We start from the raw sequence: 19,217 nt of genomic DNA on the forward strand, positions 1-19,217 counted from the left end.
CGAATTTTATTTCGACACACGAAGTAAACATTACGCCATTGAGCGTCGAGTGCTCAGTTCTCTATTCTTGTGTGTATCGTGTGGTTGTCCTCTGTTTGGTCTGTTATTAACAGTGCTTATTTTCTTCCTTTTCTCACATTTCCTTTTTGATTTTACCTATAATCATGGTGCCTAAGAAGCTAAGTTCCAGTACAGGAAGAAGGCAATTCTTTCATTAGAATAGAAGCAAGAAATTATAGAAAAACATGAGAGCAGTGTGCATGTGAGTGATACTGTATGGCTAAACAATATGGCCGGAATAGGCCTATTATCTCGAGGATCATCAAGCTGAAGGCAGCCATTAAAGCAAATAACCATCGAAGGGGATCACCATTATTACAAGACATCTTAGCAATACCCTGGAAGAGATAGAATGCCTTTTGTTGATAGGGATAAAGGACAAAGAGATTGTTGGCAACGATCATTTGTGAGAAGGGCCAGCGTGATGAACAGAAAGAAAGAAAAAAGTGAAGCAAAGAAAACCATGATAGCATTAACAAGCTCTTTTAAAGAAGACTTCTCTCTTTTTCTGTTTCTCTCTAAACATAGCATTAACATGTTCTTTAAATAAAATCTCTCTCTCTCTCTCTCTCTCTCTCTCTCTCTCTCTCTCTCTCTCTCTCTCTCTCTTTTTCGCTGTTATAGTGTTAGATACGTCTATTATTTTTTTCCGAGAGAGAGAGAGATTAAACAAAAATGTGTTTAGAGTACATATGATTTTTAACAGCGTCAACGAGTTGAAAAACAATTAAATGTAACTAAGAAAGTAATAACAGCTAATCTGAATTCCTTTATTAACTAAAACAGGAATTGCTACGCAGTAAGAGAGACGGTCGGGGAGGAGATAGAGATGGTGACTGCGATAACATACCGTAACTCGTAACTGAAAGTGATGAAAATAGAAAATCAAAAGAAAAAAAATGTAAAAAATAGGAAATATAAAAATAAAAGAAAAAATAAATATGCTAAGTTAGATTAAAATTTCCGTAGTGTAAGTTACGGTATGTTATCGCAGTCACCATCTCTACCTCCTCGCCGATCGTGTCTCCTCGTGCGTGCGTGTGTGTTTGCGCATACGCACACGAGTGTGTTTGTATCAATATTTGTTTTAGTTAATAAAGGAATTCAGATTCGCTGATATTGTTTTTTTTAGTTACATTTAACTGTCTGTCAACTCGTTAACGCTGTTAAAAATCATATGTACACAACACATATTTGTTTATTCTCTCATTTTTGTTTAATCTCTCTCTCTCTCTCTCTCTCTCTCTCTCTCTCTCTCTCTCTCTCTCTCTCTCTCTCTCTCTCTCTCTCTCGTCTCTAACACTAACAGTGAAGAAGAACAAGAGAGAGAAAGAGAGAGAGAGAGAGTATTTATTTAAAGAACATGTTAACACCATGTCTACCTTCTCGCCGATCGTCCATCTCCGGCGTAGCAAATCCTACACCTGCGTTGGCCTGTCACTAAGGTAAAGTGGCAATAAAACACATTTTTTATGTATTATTTCTTTATAATTATCTTTTTTACATGCTTCTTACATATTATGCAGTAATGTTATTGTTATGTGTAATTATGTGTAGCCATTTATTGAGGATTTATTATGGGTTTTTAGGCTGAGGAACGAATTAAATGAATTACCATGTATTCTTATGGGAAAATTTGTTTCTAATCCGAACATTTTCTACATCCGAAGTTGGTTCTGGAACGGATTAAATTCGTATGTAGAGGTACCACTGTACATTTTTTTCAGTCATATTGCAGTGTTTTATTTCTATCTGTTATTATTGAATTGCATCAAAGTACCTGGTATATGATACTTGATTTTAGAATTCCAAGATCATTTGCCTTGTATTATTTCATTTTTTTTTTTTTTTTCAGATTAACTGTTCAGAGATATATGTTGAACATATCCCATGCACAAATACTGATGAGCATAGATTAAAGGAAGCTCGTCTAAGTTTCCCCTCTGGTCATGCATCATTCTCAGCATATACAATGATCTACTTAGTGGTAAGTTGTGGGTAGATGTTCTTTGCTACATATTACTGTACTGTTTATCTACGATTTTACTTGAGTTTGTTGTGTCTTTGCTAAAGTTCCATGATAGCATCCATGAAAAAATTATAAACTTAAACCTTAAGTGTGTAGAATTCCTATGGTTGTATTTGAATAAAAAATTAAAATTATAAAAAATTCCTAGGAAATTAGGAATTCCTTTTTCCCCTTTTGGGTTTACTTAAACATTTGTATGATTTACATAGACCATGGATAATAATTACAGTATTCATTAAGTTTTGGTGTCTCATGTATCATGCATACTGCGTGATATGGTTGTTTGGAAATTCTGTTGACTGGCATCTGGTTTACTGATGAATAGATGTTACCCTCAATCTCTCTTAAAGGAAGAGATGTCATGAATATCATATTACCATTATACCAAGTTATGTTTCCTGTCTTCTTTTAGCATCTTGAAGTCAAAATTTTCACCAAGTTGCAGCTTAAGAGTTGCTTAATTTCTTGGAGCACTGCCATAATGAACATGAATTTATATTTTACCATCACATAGGGGAAATATTGACAATTTTGTGCCCAGTTTGGCACAAGGGGCTAAAAAGGACAGAAAATGTACTTGTGATAATACCCCTATAAGTGTCATATACAAGTATAATATTGTTCAAAACTTTTACTGGAAGCATGCATAAATGTACCCAATACTTCTTCAAAATTAATTTTTTTTTCAATATCCTTTAAATTCATTTCCCTTTTCTTTTGACCTTTTCAATTCCAGATTTACCTGCAAGTTCGGTTCAAGTTTAAAGGTCCCGAGTTACTCCGACCCTTCTTGCAGTTTGTTTGTCTAATGCTGACATTTTACACAACTATTTCTCGGATATCTGACTACAAACACCACTGGTCAGATGTTCTTTCTGGTTTTATTATTGGAACGCTTGTGGCCACTCTCATTGTAAGTGTATTTCTCTTATTCTATATACCTGAGTAACATGATGAATATTTTAATATTTGTTGATAACAGAATGATTTTATTTATTTTCCATTGCTATTTACACTTAAACTCCTGCATTGGTTGTTAATATAGTTTGTAATATTTACATTTTGAGTTTTGCTAAAATAGGAAATGTTGACAGTGACCCTGATCACTGACATTAGAATTTATGTGGGATTGTATCTCATACAACCTTCTAGTCTCTGTATACCTCGGATCTGTTTTCTGATGGCCGCCGTCCACCTAAGCATCGAAGGGAAGGTGTAGAGGATACGGTATTGCAGTTTTGTAGTCATTCATCTTCTCACAGCAAGATAGACTTTGTTTAGAAAGAGCATCTCAGGGTCAGGGTCATTAATTTTTATACTGCAGCATATGTGACGCTTATTTGAGTGTGCATGATTTATTTCATGATTTGCTTTCCCTCTTCCCTCGTGCATGTAACTTGCTTTGGGTACTATCTGGTTGATGTTTTAATTTGAATTGCATTATGACCAAATACTATAGCTAAATTTTTATATTTGCTCCTTTGTTCTTTTAAACTCTTGTAGATTTCTGCCTATGCTGTTGGACCCTTTTAGATTTCTGCTTTTGCTGCTGGGCCTTTTTTTTTTTTTAAAGATAGACCAGAATTTTAAGAACCTGATTACAAGCAAATAATTAGGGATTTGATCCGACATGTGTACAAACCTTCGTCCTTTAATAGGAGAATGATTCAAGTGCAACCGAAGAACTCGGCAGTTAAAACTCATATCGAATTGTCGGCATTAGCTAGTAGTTACTGGCCGATGACGGGGAAGCCCCACCCCCATGCCAGTACACTGAATAGTTACTTTGATTTCTGCCACCTTCTAACACCAACGTTCTATCAGATGAGGAATTTAGGGTCCAGAAGTCTCGAGCGTTTCCTGATCTTTGTTGTATTCAGGATTCTTGCTCTTCAGGGCTTCAGATCTTTCTTGTCATATTGCACTCTTGCCGGTTGGCAATAGTATGACCCTTGCAGGATGTCACGAGTAACATCTTTATTAGATTCTCATCCTCAAATGCATAAATGATGAAGATCCCTGAGATGCATTTAAGTTGACAACTACAGGCTGTCGCTAATCAAGTTTGTCTCGAGTTGTTCTTTTAGAAGTGTCCACTCATCTACACAGCATTTCTTCTCCAGACGACCACCTTCAGATCCAGAATCTCCAGAAAGTGTTTGTGCCAGAGTGACAGAGAACCCTTGTTCACCCTTTTCAAATGGTTCGAAGGGATGAGGAATAATGACTCGAAGATAGCTGTTAAGAGATTCCCCTAAGTTATCTTGTAGAAGAGATCATGATCCTCCTCCTCCTTGTTTGCCAGCTATTGGTAGGCATAGGAGTTCTACATCAAAGGGTAAGGTTCTGCCTGTGAGATCTTTTAATTCTCCAAATAAGGGTAATCAAGATGATATTTTAATCTTCAACCCTCTTCGGTGTCAGCTGGATATGGTATCCAGATAGTATATCAATCAACAACATGATTACTTTCCAGAGAGGAGGGAGTTCTCCTGATTCTGTTGGATGGTTACAAAATCTGTAGAGTTTTTGGTTCACCTGGTGGTTAACTAGTGGGCTGACTGGATTTTGAAGAAGCGAAACATGGCCTCTAAGATCGTGAAGCAAGTGGATTAGAAAGAGGTGCTGAACCTCGGAAATTCTTCTCTTAAAGGACCTTCCCTGTGTCCCTTGGAGCAAGTAGAACTAACAGCTGAAAAGTGGAGAAAATCTAATTAAGATTAACTTCTCAACTGAACAGTATCTTTTAGAAGGTCCCAACCTTCCTTCTCGAACAACCATTCTAGGTCATCTCCTTCTACACAAACTTCTAGAACATCTACAAGACTGGAGTCTAATAGGAATGACTTGAGAACTGCACCATCGAGGTCTCAAAAGCCTACTGATTCTGGTCAGCCATTTCGACAATGAAGGAGAGAGAATCAGAATAGAAGAGGGAAAGGTAGGTAAAACCATGATTACTGCTAGGTTGGCAAGTCCTCCATTCAACCACCACCAGTGGGGTGTGCCTGCTAGAGAAATGGAGGTGTCAATTTCACAAGGCAGAGCAGTAGACGGTGGACATTCTTTGTTTGTACCACGACCTGTTCACCAGCTTTTCCCCTCCTTTCATTTCAGTTTTGATGATGTGGTCCTTCTATCACCCCCAGAACAAAAAAAAGACCTTGCTCTTCGTTCAGAGGTGCAGACTATTCTGCTAAAGGGTGCTCTAGAAGAAGTTCAGAATGGGTTTCCAGCCTTTTTCAGCCGTCTGTGTTTTGTCAGGCTGGAAACCTCTCAGCTCTGAATGATATCATCCATTAGACTTGTTGTTGGTAATGAAAAGGCGGATGCTGCTGCTAAATTAATATATTTTTATCTAGCCGTTAAAGATTATACCATAATAAAGTATTTCATAGGAACAAAATTGCAAACTCAGTGGAATAATGAATCGGGCAATATTAAATTGAATAAAGCCAATTGTTTTTATATGGGAATCGTCAGAAAGGAAAACGTAATTTTTATTGTGCACGCTTCATGAAGCAGTTCCTGGTGCAGCGAGTGTGACACAATTTTAAGCATACAACATATATTTTTTACAATTGTAATATTTTCTAAAGAGAGAGATATTCATGTTTTTGCAAGAATCTTTTTGACAGTTTATCTGACTGCGAAATTCTATTTTGAAGATTTTAACATTTGCAAGAAACCTAGGTTTTATAGATATTTAAATTTCTATTTATTACAGACTTCTATCACATATGTACTATATATTTCTTTTTTATTGGGCTATTAAATCTCCCTTTTAATAATCTGAAATGGCTTCAAGCAGAATGGTTCCCGGACCTTCTGCTTTTACTAGTGGAGGTTTCGGGAGCGCTTTCTCCTGGGTACAATCTGCCCAGGTGTTGCTGTTCCAGGTGTTGAGGTGCCAGTGATGGGAGATGAGAATGAGAGAGAGATAACAATAGATGAAGTGAGGAGAGCACTAGATGAAACGAGAGTAGGAAAAGCATCTGGTATGGATGGTGTGAAAGCTGAGATGTTGAAGGAAGGGGGTGTGACTGTACTTGAATGGTTGGTGAGATTGTTTAATATGTGTTTTGTGTTGTCAATGGTACCAGTAGATTGGGTTTGTGCATGTATTGTACCACTATATAAGGGTAAGGGAGATGTGCATGAGTGTTGTAATTCAAGAGGTATTAGTTTGTTGAGTGTAGTTGGAAAAGTGTATGGTAGAGTATTGATTAATAGGATTAAGGATAAAACAGAGAATGCAATCTTGGAAGTACAGGGTGGTTTTAGAAGAGGTAGGGGTTGTATGAATCAGATTTTTACAGTTAGGCAGATATGCGAGAAATATTTAGCAAAAGGTAAGGAGGTGTATGTTGCGTTTATGGATCTGGAGAAAGCATATGATAGAGTTGATAGGGAAGCAATGTGGAATGTGATGAGGTTATATGGAGTTGGTGGAAGGTTGTTGCAAGCAGTGAAAAGTTTATACGAAGGTAGTAAAGCATGTGTTAGAATAGGAAATGAAGTGAGTGATTGGTTTCCGGTGAGAGTGGGGCTGAGACAGGGATGTGTGATGTCGCCGTGGTTGTTTAACTTGTATGTTGATGGAGTGGTGAGAGAGGTGAATGCTCGAGTGCTTGGACGAGGATTAAAACTGGTAGGCGAGAATGACCATGAATGGGAGGTAAATCAGTTGTTGTTTGCGGATGATACTGTACTGGTAGCAGACACAGAAGAGAAGCTTGACCGACTAGTGACAGAATTTGGAAGGGTGTGTGAGAGAAGGAAATTGAGAGTCAATGTGGGTAAGAGTAAGGTTATGAGATGTACGAGAAGGGAAGGTGGTGCAAGGTTGAATGTCATGTTGAATGGAGAGTTACTTGAGGAGGTGGATCAGTTTAAGTACTTGGGGTCTGTTGTTGCAGCAAATGGTGGAGTGGAAGCAGATGTACGTCAGAGAGTGAATGAAGGTTGCAAAGTGTTGGGGGCAGTTAAGGGAGTAGTAAAAAATAGAGGGTTGGGCATGAATGTAAAGAGAGTTCTGTATGAGAAAGTGATTGTACCAACTGTGATGTATGGATCGGAGTCGTGGGGAATGAAAGTGAGGGAGAGACAGAAATTGAATGTGTTTGAGATGAAGTGTCTAAGGAGTATGGCTGGTGTATCTCGAGTAGATAGGGTTAGGAACGAAGTGGTGAGGGAGAGAACGGGTGTAAGAAATGAGTTAGCGGCTAGAGTGGATATGAATGTGTTGAGGTGGTTTGGCCATGTTGAGAGAATGGAAAGTGGTTGTCTGCTAAAGAAGGTGATGAATGCAAGAGTTGATGGGAGAAGTACAAGAGGAAGGCCAAGGTTTGGGTGGATGGATGGTGTGAAGAAAGCTCTGGGTGATAGGAGGATAGATGTGAGAGAGGCAAGAGAGCGTGCTAGAAATAGGAATGAATGGCGAGCGATTGTGACGCAGTTCCAGTAGGCCCTGCTGCTTCCTCCGGTGCCTTAGATGACCGCGGAGGTAGCAGCAGTAGGGGAGTCAGCATTATGAAGCTTCATCTGTGGTGGAAATGTGGGAGGTTGGGCTGTGGCACCCTAGCAGTACCAGCTGAACTCGGTTGAGTCCCTGATTAGGCTGAAGGAACATAGAGAGTAGAGGTCCCCTTTTTGTTTTGTTTCGTTGTTGGTGTCGGCTACCCCCCAAAATTGGGGGAAGTGCCTTGGTATATTGATTGATTGATTGACAATCTGCCCGGTCATCCTCACCTGCAGAGGTTATAACTCTGTGGAATCTCTATTACTTCACAAGAGTGTTTTATTCAGCACCTCCTCTGAGAGAAAGGCTTTATGTGCAAGACATGTTTTGCTACCTCAGAAAATCCTCCACCAACATGTACCAGGCAATTTGGGGCATCTTCTGTGGTTGGTGCCGTCAGTGGAATATGTCTTCTTCTGGAGCCTCTATTCCACTAGAAGCGGACACTTTCTAGCTTATATACGAAAGGAAAAACACCTTTCAGTCTAGGTAGTGAAAGGGTATCATTCGGCCATGAGCCAGGTACAGAAATTGAGAGGAGTGGATATTTTCTCTATGGAAATTGTCTATACTTATCAGGAGTATGGAGCAGATCTGTCTTCCTCATGAAATTCAACCTCCAGCTTTGGATATGACTAAAGTTTTGTGGTCTTTAAAGATGGCTCCTTTTGAACCCTTCAGGCTAGTCTCAGATCGGGACCTTACCCTGAAAAGAGTTTTTATGTTTTCTTTATCAGGTGAACTATGCGTACTCTTGGAAAATCATGTACGTAAAGGTTTGAACAAAAGCAAATCACAGTAGCCCTATTTTTCAACGTTCAGAAGGCATACCATACCACTTGGTATCGTATGGCTTCAGTGTTCAGTAGGTTTATTTATCTTTAGTTCCTGATTTTGTGACTTAAACTCAGAATCCATCTATCTTTGATTTCAGGTTTTTATCACTTAGGGAAGGAACCGAGGATCCAGATGAGTTACTTTAGTATCAGTAAGGCAGTAAGGCACTATCTTAAAAAACCTAGACTGCCAGACCCATGTTACAGAACCTATTAAGTATGTTAGGTGAAAAGTGTGTCACTAGAAATAAAATCTCCTTTTGGCTGTAAGAGACTATCGACAGTGTTATGCCATAGTTCTCCTGGTACTTCAGATCTTAGTTTAGATGTGCTCCCACAAGATCAGAGAAGTTAGTGCTACTCTAAGACTTTAAGAAATATTTCAAGGTAGCTCAAGTTCTAGAAGCTTGAAAATGGAAGTGACATACCACCTTTACTGCACATTATTTGCGGGAATGCGCTCAAAGTCTTAGGATACGTTTTCATGGGAACCTGTGATTACTGCTCACCAAGTGGTGTAGTAACCCATGTCCTTTACAAGACCAAAAGTATCACATTTTAAGATAGGGGTTGCAACATAAGTCTAGGGTGAGAGGGAGGTTGTCTGACCATTTTGCTCTCATCTTCCCCTCCCTTGGGGTATAGCTGTTGGAATCCTATGTAGCTGGGCAGACATAGATACAGGTAAACCTCAACTATAGCAAGCTTTTCTATTTCTTTTAAAGAAAAGTTTTCATTCCACCAACCTCCTTATGAGGGGGAGGATAGAGATTTACAGGCAAATTCATTTATTTTTTATATGCCTTACTTGACAGATTTACTAGTCAAAAATAAATTTACTTTTGCAATATCCTTGGTTGCTTGTGATGTGAACCTGATGATACTATCAACCCTGGTTCATGAAGTGTCTAGATTGTTATTCTCTGTACCTTATCATGGCTGAGCTTAGCTATCCCAAGATTTTAGCCAGCCAGTTTGGTAATAGGGGTTCCTCCAACATAAGGATGAGTCTTCTATTAAGGGACGAAGGTTTGTACTTATGTGGGAAAAAATCACAAATTTAAAAGATAATTTGTATTTTTCTTAACTATGCAAACCCGAGTCCTTTAACGTAACACTCTGCCTTGATGTCCCCAAAAGTCCCAGATGCAATCAAAGTGACTGTTCAGTGTACTGGCAGGGGAGGACGAGGTTTCCTATCTATAAACTGGTTACTCCCGACACCTCGTTATAAGTTTAAGCGGTCGAGTTCTCCAGCTGCATTTGAATCATTCTCCTGTTAATGAACTCGGGTTTGTATAGTTGGGAAATATAAAAATTACTTTCAAAATTTGTGATATTAGCTCGTACTTTGATCGTTTTTAATTTGGATGCCACCTGATGAACTTAATGGTAAGCTGTCTTTTGTAATCAATTATGCCAAGATGAAGAAAAGGAGTTTTGACAAAGGAGAAACTTAATTTAGAGAAGGTGTTGTGGTTCTCCAAGGACTTTCCTCTTTAAGGCTTGAACAGGGAGTCCAATACGTCCTGATTACCAAAGAAATATTGTTCCCCTGCTCTAAGGCCAGTGTATCAACGTGCGGAACACAGAATCAGTGAGTACAGAGGAAACCTACAATTTCAGGTTCATTTGAACTTGCCACAGCACCTCCAAAGCTGCAAGTTGTTTGGTGCACCTGACATCATACGAAAGAACTCATCATTTCAGTTATTATTCGTTAAATTATGTCACAAACAGGCTCCAACCACCTTTCGCCATTGAGCCATATAGACTGCGCTCCCCCTGCTTGCACTAGGCTAGGGAGGTGGAATGGTTTTTTGAGACCACACAGCATCTCCCTAAAATAAGTTTTTCCTTCGTCATAATCCCTTTTTTGGGGTCAAGTGCTGTTTGGTCTCCAAGGACTAAGTACCAGAGTATTAATAAGTAGACTCGTGTCCATTTTGGACCAACAGTCTGCAGACAAGCACAACTTGCAACCCATGCCCATCTTCCCAGAGTGAGGAGAAAAACATAAGTCTGACTCTTACCTTGCAGAGATGACTGAAGACTGCTGGCTGCCTGACCTCCCATTACTCGGCTTCTGGAGGACCTGGCTGACCAGGTCGGTCCATCTTCCCGGGCTGCCCCTGCATGGGTCACGAATGTGCAGAGTACCACGCATGAATGTTGTACTGCTTCTAATTGTTTCAAGTAGTGTTTAATAAACACCCTTTACCCAGACCAACCCATAAAACTTGGAATGTCCTGAAATTGCATGTTAGCGAAGAACACTAGTTAAGAAGCAATTTTCCTCACATCAGGAGCTTGTCTTTCAGTGTGAGGGAATGACACAGGATCAGCTATTTTAATTAAGGATGTTATTAAAATATGGATGGGCAATGTTGAAAGGGTTTTGTTGGTCTCAGTATTTTGAAACTAACTACCTTTTAAGGATGTGAATCTCTGTAAATATACTTTCAAAGTAAACAAAGGAAAGAGGTTGCTATTCTAGACAATGTGTAGGCCAATGAAGGTGTATTCTTGGTTTCGGACAAAGAAACAATGGATACCACAGGCTATTTGGCCAAAGTGGTGCTGTTAGCACAGTCGTCCCTGAAAACTTTTGAAGAATATTCAAAGATTTTGAAATCAAACTCATTGGCAGGAACAGATAAATTAACAACCACCTGTTCCAATGTAGGTTCAGAGCAGAGTGGAAGTTGGTGATTCTCTTTTGTAACAAACACGTCTATATGAAAAATTAGCACTACTTCTGGTATAGTGTCCACTACATCTGCAGGACAGTTTGCCTGGATACTCTGTCTGCCACTGTGAGTGAACCCGACAGGTGGAATGGTGAGAGGAACACATTACTCACCTGAAGGAACTTCAAAATGGGGAGGGTTACTGCATTGAGCCTCCTCCTTTCCTGAGGCAACTTACTGCCACCTGAGTGTCTATGAAGTTCTTCACATGGGAGTTTTGTTTTGGATGAATCCTCTTCAGTGTCAGGAAGACCGCCATCAGTTTTAACACATGCGAAATGTTGCGAACTGAGAAGACCATTTCCTGAGCACGAAGGTCTCCTTCGAATGACCTCCCATCTTGACTTGGAAGCATCTGTATGAATGATCATGGAAACCAGGGAAGCGACCAACTTGGTCAATGCATTTAGCATAGCCCAAAACCTGAGTATCCTCTAGCACAGACAGGGCATTAGTGCTTTAGACGGTCCCGAAGTCCCTTCCAAGTGATCCTTCTCCACACCCAGTTGAGGTCTTTTTACTATGGAGGCAAACTGAAGAAAACCTAAGATCTTCTCCCATTGTCTTCTGGAAGAGAATTGGCTCGAAACAAAGGAGCGTACTCTGCTTAGAATTCTCCACCGAGATGCATTTGTAAGGCTTAGAGTGGCTATCACTAAGTCCCTTTGGAAACCTAACCACTGAAATATCCTTTTCGATTTTAGTTTCGACTTTGCAAAGTGAATCAGGAAACCTAGTTTATTTGTTGACATATTTTTTTTCTGTCTCCACCCAGACACGCTAATCATCTAGGTAGGTAATAAGTTAACTCCCTGCAGTCACAGGAATTTGATCACCACCTTTATGAGTTTGGTAAATACCCTTGACATGATGTTTAGGCTGAAAGGTATTTCTTTGAACCTGTACACATCCCTCCCAAGCTGAAACTCTAGGTAAGATAGGAAGTGGTTGGCAATAGGAACGTGCCAATAGGCATCTTTGAAATCTATACTACAGTTCCAAGGCCCTAGGTGTAGTAATTGATAGACATGTCATTTTGAATGGGGTAGGAAATGGTGGGCAATGGGGATGTGCCAATAGGCATCTTTGATATCTACATTACAGTTCTAAGCCCCTAGGTGTAGTAATTGACAGACATGTCTCACGGTCATTTTAAATGGGTTGCATCTGATGTGTTTGTTGGGGAGACACAGGTCGAGGATTGCTCTTCTATGGGGGAGTCTTTCTTTGGCACGCTGAATAGTTTGCCTTGGAATTTTAGAAACTTTCACTTTTCTCTTGCTCCTTTCTCCAACAGTTCTAGGGTCCAGGGCTGATGAAAACTTGAGGGATGTTTTGTTATCCACAACTAACCAAGACCTAGGAAGACTATATTCTGCACCGAACGAGAAAAAGTCCACTGTTCCTGAAAACAATGTAGACAGCCCCAACCTGGTACTCCGCATTGGCTATACCCCCGTCCACTGCTGGATTTACTGGTTATTCGGTTTCCTTTGGATGACCTCCAGTGATCTCCTCTAGTCCAAAACAACAAGTTTGACTGACCTTGGTAAGTGGCCTCACTTAGTGAGGGGAATCTATGGTACCGCCTTTTCTGATGATGAGACTTTCGTATAGGTCGTGGCTTGGAATGGGAAATGGGAGCTGATCTCGTAGTAGGGGATTTCGGAACCTGTTGCGAAAATTTATAGGCCGTGGCCTTAAGAGAGGAAGTTTTCTTCCTTTTATGAAATTGCTAATACTCTTTCCTTAACTTCTCTGGAAGTGACATAACCATAGCCTGTGCATTAGCCATGGCTCGGTACACAAGCTTGAGGGAAGAGTGACTTACACAATGGGTCACTGACCAGAAATTCCTCTACCTTCGCTTTACCCAAATCTACAGCAAAAAAGATGTAAAGCCTTACCTCGTACTTTGCCTTATAAAGTTCAGGAGAGCTTTGTAACTAGGCTTGCATAACAACTTGTCTGCTGCTGCTGTGGCCATCTTAGAACCTCCTGTAGCCCTCCCTTCCAAGGTGTCACTGCTAACACTAGGTGAAATAGGTTCTGACAGGCACTAAACTGCAACCCAGAAGTTATCTGGGACTAATAGGAAATGGCCCCATAATTGATTGGTTCCAACTCGAGCATTCCACTTCTTAGGCAAGAATACTTCATGATACCCTTTTAGTTTTTTGAAGCCCTCAAACTCCTTAGGGTATACTCTCGAAAAGGGGCTACACTCTTTGGCCAAGGTAAGTAAAGTCACCCTTACAAAGCACCTCCCTCATATTCACAGGTGCTGATTTTGTTTGTTTTGCTAGAATTGGTGTTTTCTGGCCAGGCACTATCGTTATAACCACTGAAGTATCGAGCAAACTGTGGTCGAGAAGAAATCCCCCTCATCAGATATTGCTTCTGCTAAATTATTGAGGGCTGCCTAGAGGCATTTAGAACAACCTCCTTTGGGGTTAGCTGGGGCCATGCCCTGAGGGACGGATCCTTGAATCTTCATCTCGAGTCTGGAAATGCCTCTAAGTTTTCTAACTCGGTGTCATCCAATGGCAAATCTGTATCTTTATGCCTAAACAAGCTATATTCTGGACAGAATGTGCACCCATCATAGGTTCCCTAAGGGTTACTTAATAGAACTCCTTCATCTACTTCCAAGGGAGAAGAAACTACTGTGCCATCCCCTTCCACTACCGAGCCTTCAGCACTTGGAACGGAAAGAAAAAACTCCTCCAGGACCCTTCCTTGGAAGCTGGAAACTCATAGGCCCAGCAATAGCCGAAACCTTAGAACAGGAAGCAATGGACCCCTTGAAGCCTTCCTTGGAAGCTGAACACCAGTAGGTGAAGCCACATCAGAATCTGCAATAACAGAAGAAAGCGGCCTTGCTAGAGATACAGTACCTTGGAAGCTTGTAACCTGAAGGATCAGCAACAGCTAAATCCAGAAGGCCAGAAGAGAGGACTCCCATAGGAGCCTTCCTTGGAACCTGGAAACCCCAAGGCCTAGCCACAACCAGATTCCAAAGCTGGAGTGTGTAAGAGTCAGAAGACAGGTCATCGGTACCTGGCTGGACTCCTCCAGAAGTGGACTGACTATAGAGGGAGTAGATGGGAGCCTCTACTATTCTAGCTATCTGAGAGGCATCTACTGGTAGCACAGGAATACCCAGTCCAGGTGGACCAATACCCTGCATAGTGGAACCCAGACCTGGACCCGACCTAGGCAGAGGGGTGGTCGTTAAGCTATTCCTGGAGGGATAGTTCTCTGAACAAGCCAGGGTCTCCTCTGAACACCCCAGCAGTAAAGCTTCCTCCTCTGCCGGGTTTAGCTTATCCTCGGATCCTAAGTCGACAACCTGGGTAGGGGCCTGGCCCACTTGGGCCCCATTTCCCAGAACTTCTGACTGCTGAGTTTGGAATATCTATACCAACTAGATCTCTAAGGTCCTTGCTAGGTAAATCCTTTCACCCACGTAGAAAGGAGGATAGTGGCCTTGACTATACGATGTTCTGCCTCAGGATCTGTATTCCGAGCAGCACTAACCCAGTCCAAACAGATGGAACATCTTTCAGGGTCACAAATCTTGCTCTAAACAGCAGAACAATTGCTGTGCACCCGACAACACTTGTGACCCCATCTAGAGTTAGCCAGGTTATCCTATCCAAATCGAATGCACTTTAGCTTCATTTCGTTCAACTGTAATAGAAATTATTTAAATGAAAATGCACACTATACTAGGACAACACATTGCAACACCATTGAAAGTCCATAGACCCTCATATAATCACATGGTTTACCAAGCCATGGGATAAAGGTCCTACATAAGTGAACCTAACCAGGTTTACAACAGGTATAATTACATATTACAGTATGTGATACTATATAGTCTGTCCAGACTTAACCTATCCAATATTAATATAACATACAAGGTTATCTAACCCTTCAGACTCCTTCCAACACCTATATCAGATGAGTATGGAAGGATAAAACCACAAAAAACCGATCAACTGCCTAGTCAGACATCCTTATGACAACACCCCCTGTAGGAGGTGGGGAATGCTGATCCCATCTTGAAAAAGGACAAAATACATAACTTGGCTTATACCACATGTAAGGCTATCTAACTTTCTAAACTCCTTCCAATTCCCATATCAGATGACTATGAAAGGATAAAACATGAAGAAAATGGACTACCCAGTCAGACTATCTTACATCAACATCCCCTATAGGAGGGCAAGCATGCCTATCCATGCTTAAAATGGGAAGAATCAACATAACTTGTGGCTTTACCTAACTCTCCCATATCCTCCCAATACCCATATTAGATGAATATGGAAGGATGCAAACAAGAGGTCTGATTCATTCAGTCAGGCCTATCACAAGACGCACGCTCCCAAATGTAGGAAGGCGGGCACATCCACCCTCATTTAGATAACATCATGTAAGAAATATTTATTTCCCTAGACCTTAACTTTCCTTCCAGTACCCATCACATATGAAGATGGATAAACTGCAAGTTAGTGGTGCTGAATGGCCAGCCTCCCCCCCAAAAAAATTATGGATTACTATATCACTTTGGAATCATGTGAAAGTCTGGATGTACACTGATCTAGTCACCTGATGTAAACTAATCCAGTCACCAACTAGACTTACCAACAATATAGTGATAGATAACTTAGGAGAAAGAAGTAATAACTCCTTATTTTAATGACGCTGCACTTAGAATATGTACACAAAATGGTGCCGCCAAGCAAACCCTTCATGAACATAACAGTAATTATACCGCTGTAGCAGGAAGTTAATAACTAAGAAGCAATTAAAACAAAACTTGAATCATGGCAAATGATGAGTGACAAAGGGAAAGGTTGCTTGGAAAACTGTACATGTATGAGGGACCTAACTGTGAATTGCCCAAATGTAAACAAAGCACTATGAAGGAACGCCAGCACCATAATGAATGTAGTATATCACAGATCTAACTCTCTAGGTCAATACCCAGGTGGAAGAAATAAACTGAATATGATTATTCAATAATGCTTGAAAGCACAGCAGACAAGTATACCAAAGTTCTTGCCATGGTGACAAGCGAAGAATGGAGGTTGGGGCCTGTTGGTGACGTAGGTGCGCGGGCAATAACTGGAACAAGGGTTCTTTTCTAGAACTCTGCGCATAACATCACACATTGCAGATGACGTTCAACTTTCGGGGAGTTGTGGCGAGTTCAAATGAGCCTGAACTAGCAGGTCTCCCCCTATACTTGGGTTTCTACTTTGCATGTTGATACACTGGCCCTAGAGCAGGGGGAACAATATTTCTTAGGTAATCAGTTCGTACTGGATTCCCTTTTCGAGGTTTAGACAGGAAAGTCCTTAGGAGACCACACAGCAATTAACTCCCAAAAAAGGGCAAAAGTTATTTAAAATTGCTTGTGATTTTTTTTTTTACATGATTGGACAGGTGATGGTACTTTGTAGATTTTTTGTTATGTGCTTTTATCAGATGTTGTCTCTTGTATAAATTATGAGATTTTATGCCCTAAACTTTTAAAAATAACCATTTTGAGCCCATAAAATTGTACTGTACTGTACACTCCATGATTATATTTATGTGCTATTGATTGATGATAGGTATATTTTGAGTTTTGATTCAGTGATACATTACAGCCTTTTACCCCTTTACAGATCATTTTGGAAAAGAAATTGTTTTTAATATATGGAACAAACACATGCATAGAATGCTTTTAAATTTTAAGATATACCATAGTTGAAAAAAAAGACACTAAATGAATTTTACTCAGTTGATAACAAAATATTCTTTGATTGTGTAATGGATATTAGAATAAGGTAAACAAAAAAATTATAATGCATCATCATTATCAAAGAAATCAAATAGAAAATTCTCTTTATTTTGTATACCCTTTTTAGTTCATGTGCATTATGTTCCAGTGGAAAAAGCATCTTCTAATCAATTTCTTTAACAAAATAATTCAAGGGATATTTACCAAAAAGAAATAGCATTGAATTTAAGAGAAAATTTTGCCTATTCAACTTCAGCACATAACTAAAATGCCAAATTGTGGTATGTATGAAGACCCAGAAAGAGTACTGCTCCAACTTTGTGTTGTGGATTAATAAAGCTGTTTTTAACATGCTGCATAGTATAGAAATTAGACAAATTTCTCATAATGTTAAAAATTAATTTATTGAGTATTTGTGTATAATCCAAAATAACTAAGAAATCATTTGAATACTTGGGGTCCTAGCATCCTGCTTTTCCAACCAGGGTTGTAGCTTAGCTATTAATAATATTAATTAAGAGTTAACTAAAGTTTGCATAAAGGTTTTATTTTTAAGTATGGTTATCCATAAAAACTATTAACTGTGATAATTTTACTTAATATTATAGGTTAGATAAAGTCAAGAATTCCGGATAATTAATTTACTGTTCTTCAAGCAATATTTTATGTTGCAAAAGTCACTTCCCTCTCCCCCACTAGCCATTCATTATTTGTTTGATCCTTATTGAATAAAGTTTGTGTGTCCCAACTTTGGTCTAGTATTCTTTCATTTAAGTTCTCTTGAAATTTTAGCTTCGTCCATAACTATGATACTGTATATTTAGCAAAGGTCTCAGGGCTGATCCTTAAATTCTTTTTGTATCCATGCCAGTGTCTTTACTGTAGATCTTGTATTATTGGCAGCGTAACTTCATTATATTAATAATTATTCTAGTACCCTCATACAATAACTAGTTTTTACCGTATTTCTAACCTTATATCCCTACAGTGCACAAGCTCTATATGTTATATTTACAGATTGATTTGAGTCCCCAAAATAGTAAAAAAAAATACAAAAAGTCTTCTCTTGCAGCATGTATCTTTCAGTAGATTCTCCTCATTATTCACATGCATCACTCAACTTTAGACTATGTATCTGAAATTAATTACTGTCTGGTGCTCCATTACTGAGTAAAGTCTGTATGAAGCATTTTAATTTTGCAATAAACAAAATTAAAAGGGTGATTTGAAACTAAAATCCCTTGATTGGGAAACTAGGAAAACCCAAGGAATGGCATCGTGGTTGTGATAAGGAGAGCATGAGGCAAGGAACCAAATATTGGGAACATGTCATCAAGAACAGCAGTTTTGGAGCATGACATAAAAAGAACAATGACTTGATAGTAGTATGACTTTAGAGGCATGACATTTTAGCCAAAGACTGTCCCCTCCTAAGAAAAGCATGATGATATTGTTTGAAACATTGTAGCAGGAATAAGTTTGAAGATTATCAGATAACAGAATAAATAACCTATGCAGGTTTACAAAATATGATTGGTGTTATCATGAAAATATAAAAAATCTTAAAAGTTACATGAATAGTGTATAAAAGTGGAATGTTGTAATCAAAAGAAATTAAAATGTTGATAAGTACAAAATATGCTACTGACTTTAATGGGGTATAATTATTGATTAATATGAGTGAATTGAGGATTCGTGGAATGATAAAGCAGATTCACAAATTATTACAAGCTGAACTCCCATTAGTGTTCTGTAATTGATATGGAAAAGGAGCTAAGTGAAATTGATATTATTCCATGTGAGAATTGGGCACACCCCTTGACCCTTTTTAATTGCAATTCATCAGATGTTCCCTTGTCACAAATCACATGAGAAATAATTGACCAGTATTAAAATATAGTAAATATCCCTTTAGAAACTTCATCAGAATCCCTAACATGTTAAATTCATTCAACTAGTAGAAATTTAAACATTCTAAATAATTAGGTGATATAATTGGATTTCCAATACAAGAAAGGAATAGGAAGAGTAAATGAACAAGTGAGGAAAATATTGAGAGGAGAAAGTGTAAAATGGTGTATATACTGGTAAATAAGAATACAGTACTCCATTAGTACATACAACAGAAAAGGGAGTGTAAATAAGGCCAGCTTCATTGTATGCAGCAGACACGACCACTTACAAATTGATGAGTCGCAATAGAAGTTATTTCAGTAGGAAAATAAAA

General features: G+C 39.3%; 2 protein-coding genes across 4 annotated transcripts in view; one reads left to right on the forward strand and one right to left on the reverse strand.

Annotated features, from left to right (window-relative positions):
* The window catches only part of Orp8 (Oxysterol-binding protein-related protein 8), a 732,808-nt gene that overhangs the window by 452,429 nt on the left and 261,162 nt on the right, over positions 1-19,217 (reverse strand). The window lies entirely within an intron of this gene.
* Positions 1-19,217, forward strand: part of LOC137639913 (phospholipid phosphatase 1-like) — a 118,092-nt gene that overhangs the window by 82,941 nt on the left and 15,934 nt on the right. For 2 of the 3 annotated variants that reach the window (XM_068372196.1, XM_068372194.1), the window contains exons 4-5: positions 1,916-2,047; positions 2,826-3,002. In XM_068372196.1, coding sequence (XP_068228297.1) covers positions 1,916-2,047; positions 2,826-3,002 — 309 coding nt within the window. Of the gene's footprint in view, positions 1-1,915; positions 2,048-2,825; positions 3,003-3,241; positions 3,386-19,217 lie in introns of all 3 variants that reach the window. The other variant, XM_068372197.1, reaches the window with a different exon arrangement.

Source organism: Palaemon carinicauda, chromosome 4, assembly GCF_036898095.1.
Source record: "Palaemon carinicauda isolate YSFRI2023 chromosome 4, ASM3689809v2, whole genome shotgun sequence".
Taxonomy (NCBI): Eukaryota; Metazoa; Arthropoda; class Malacostraca; order Decapoda; family Palaemonidae; genus Palaemon; species Palaemon carinicauda.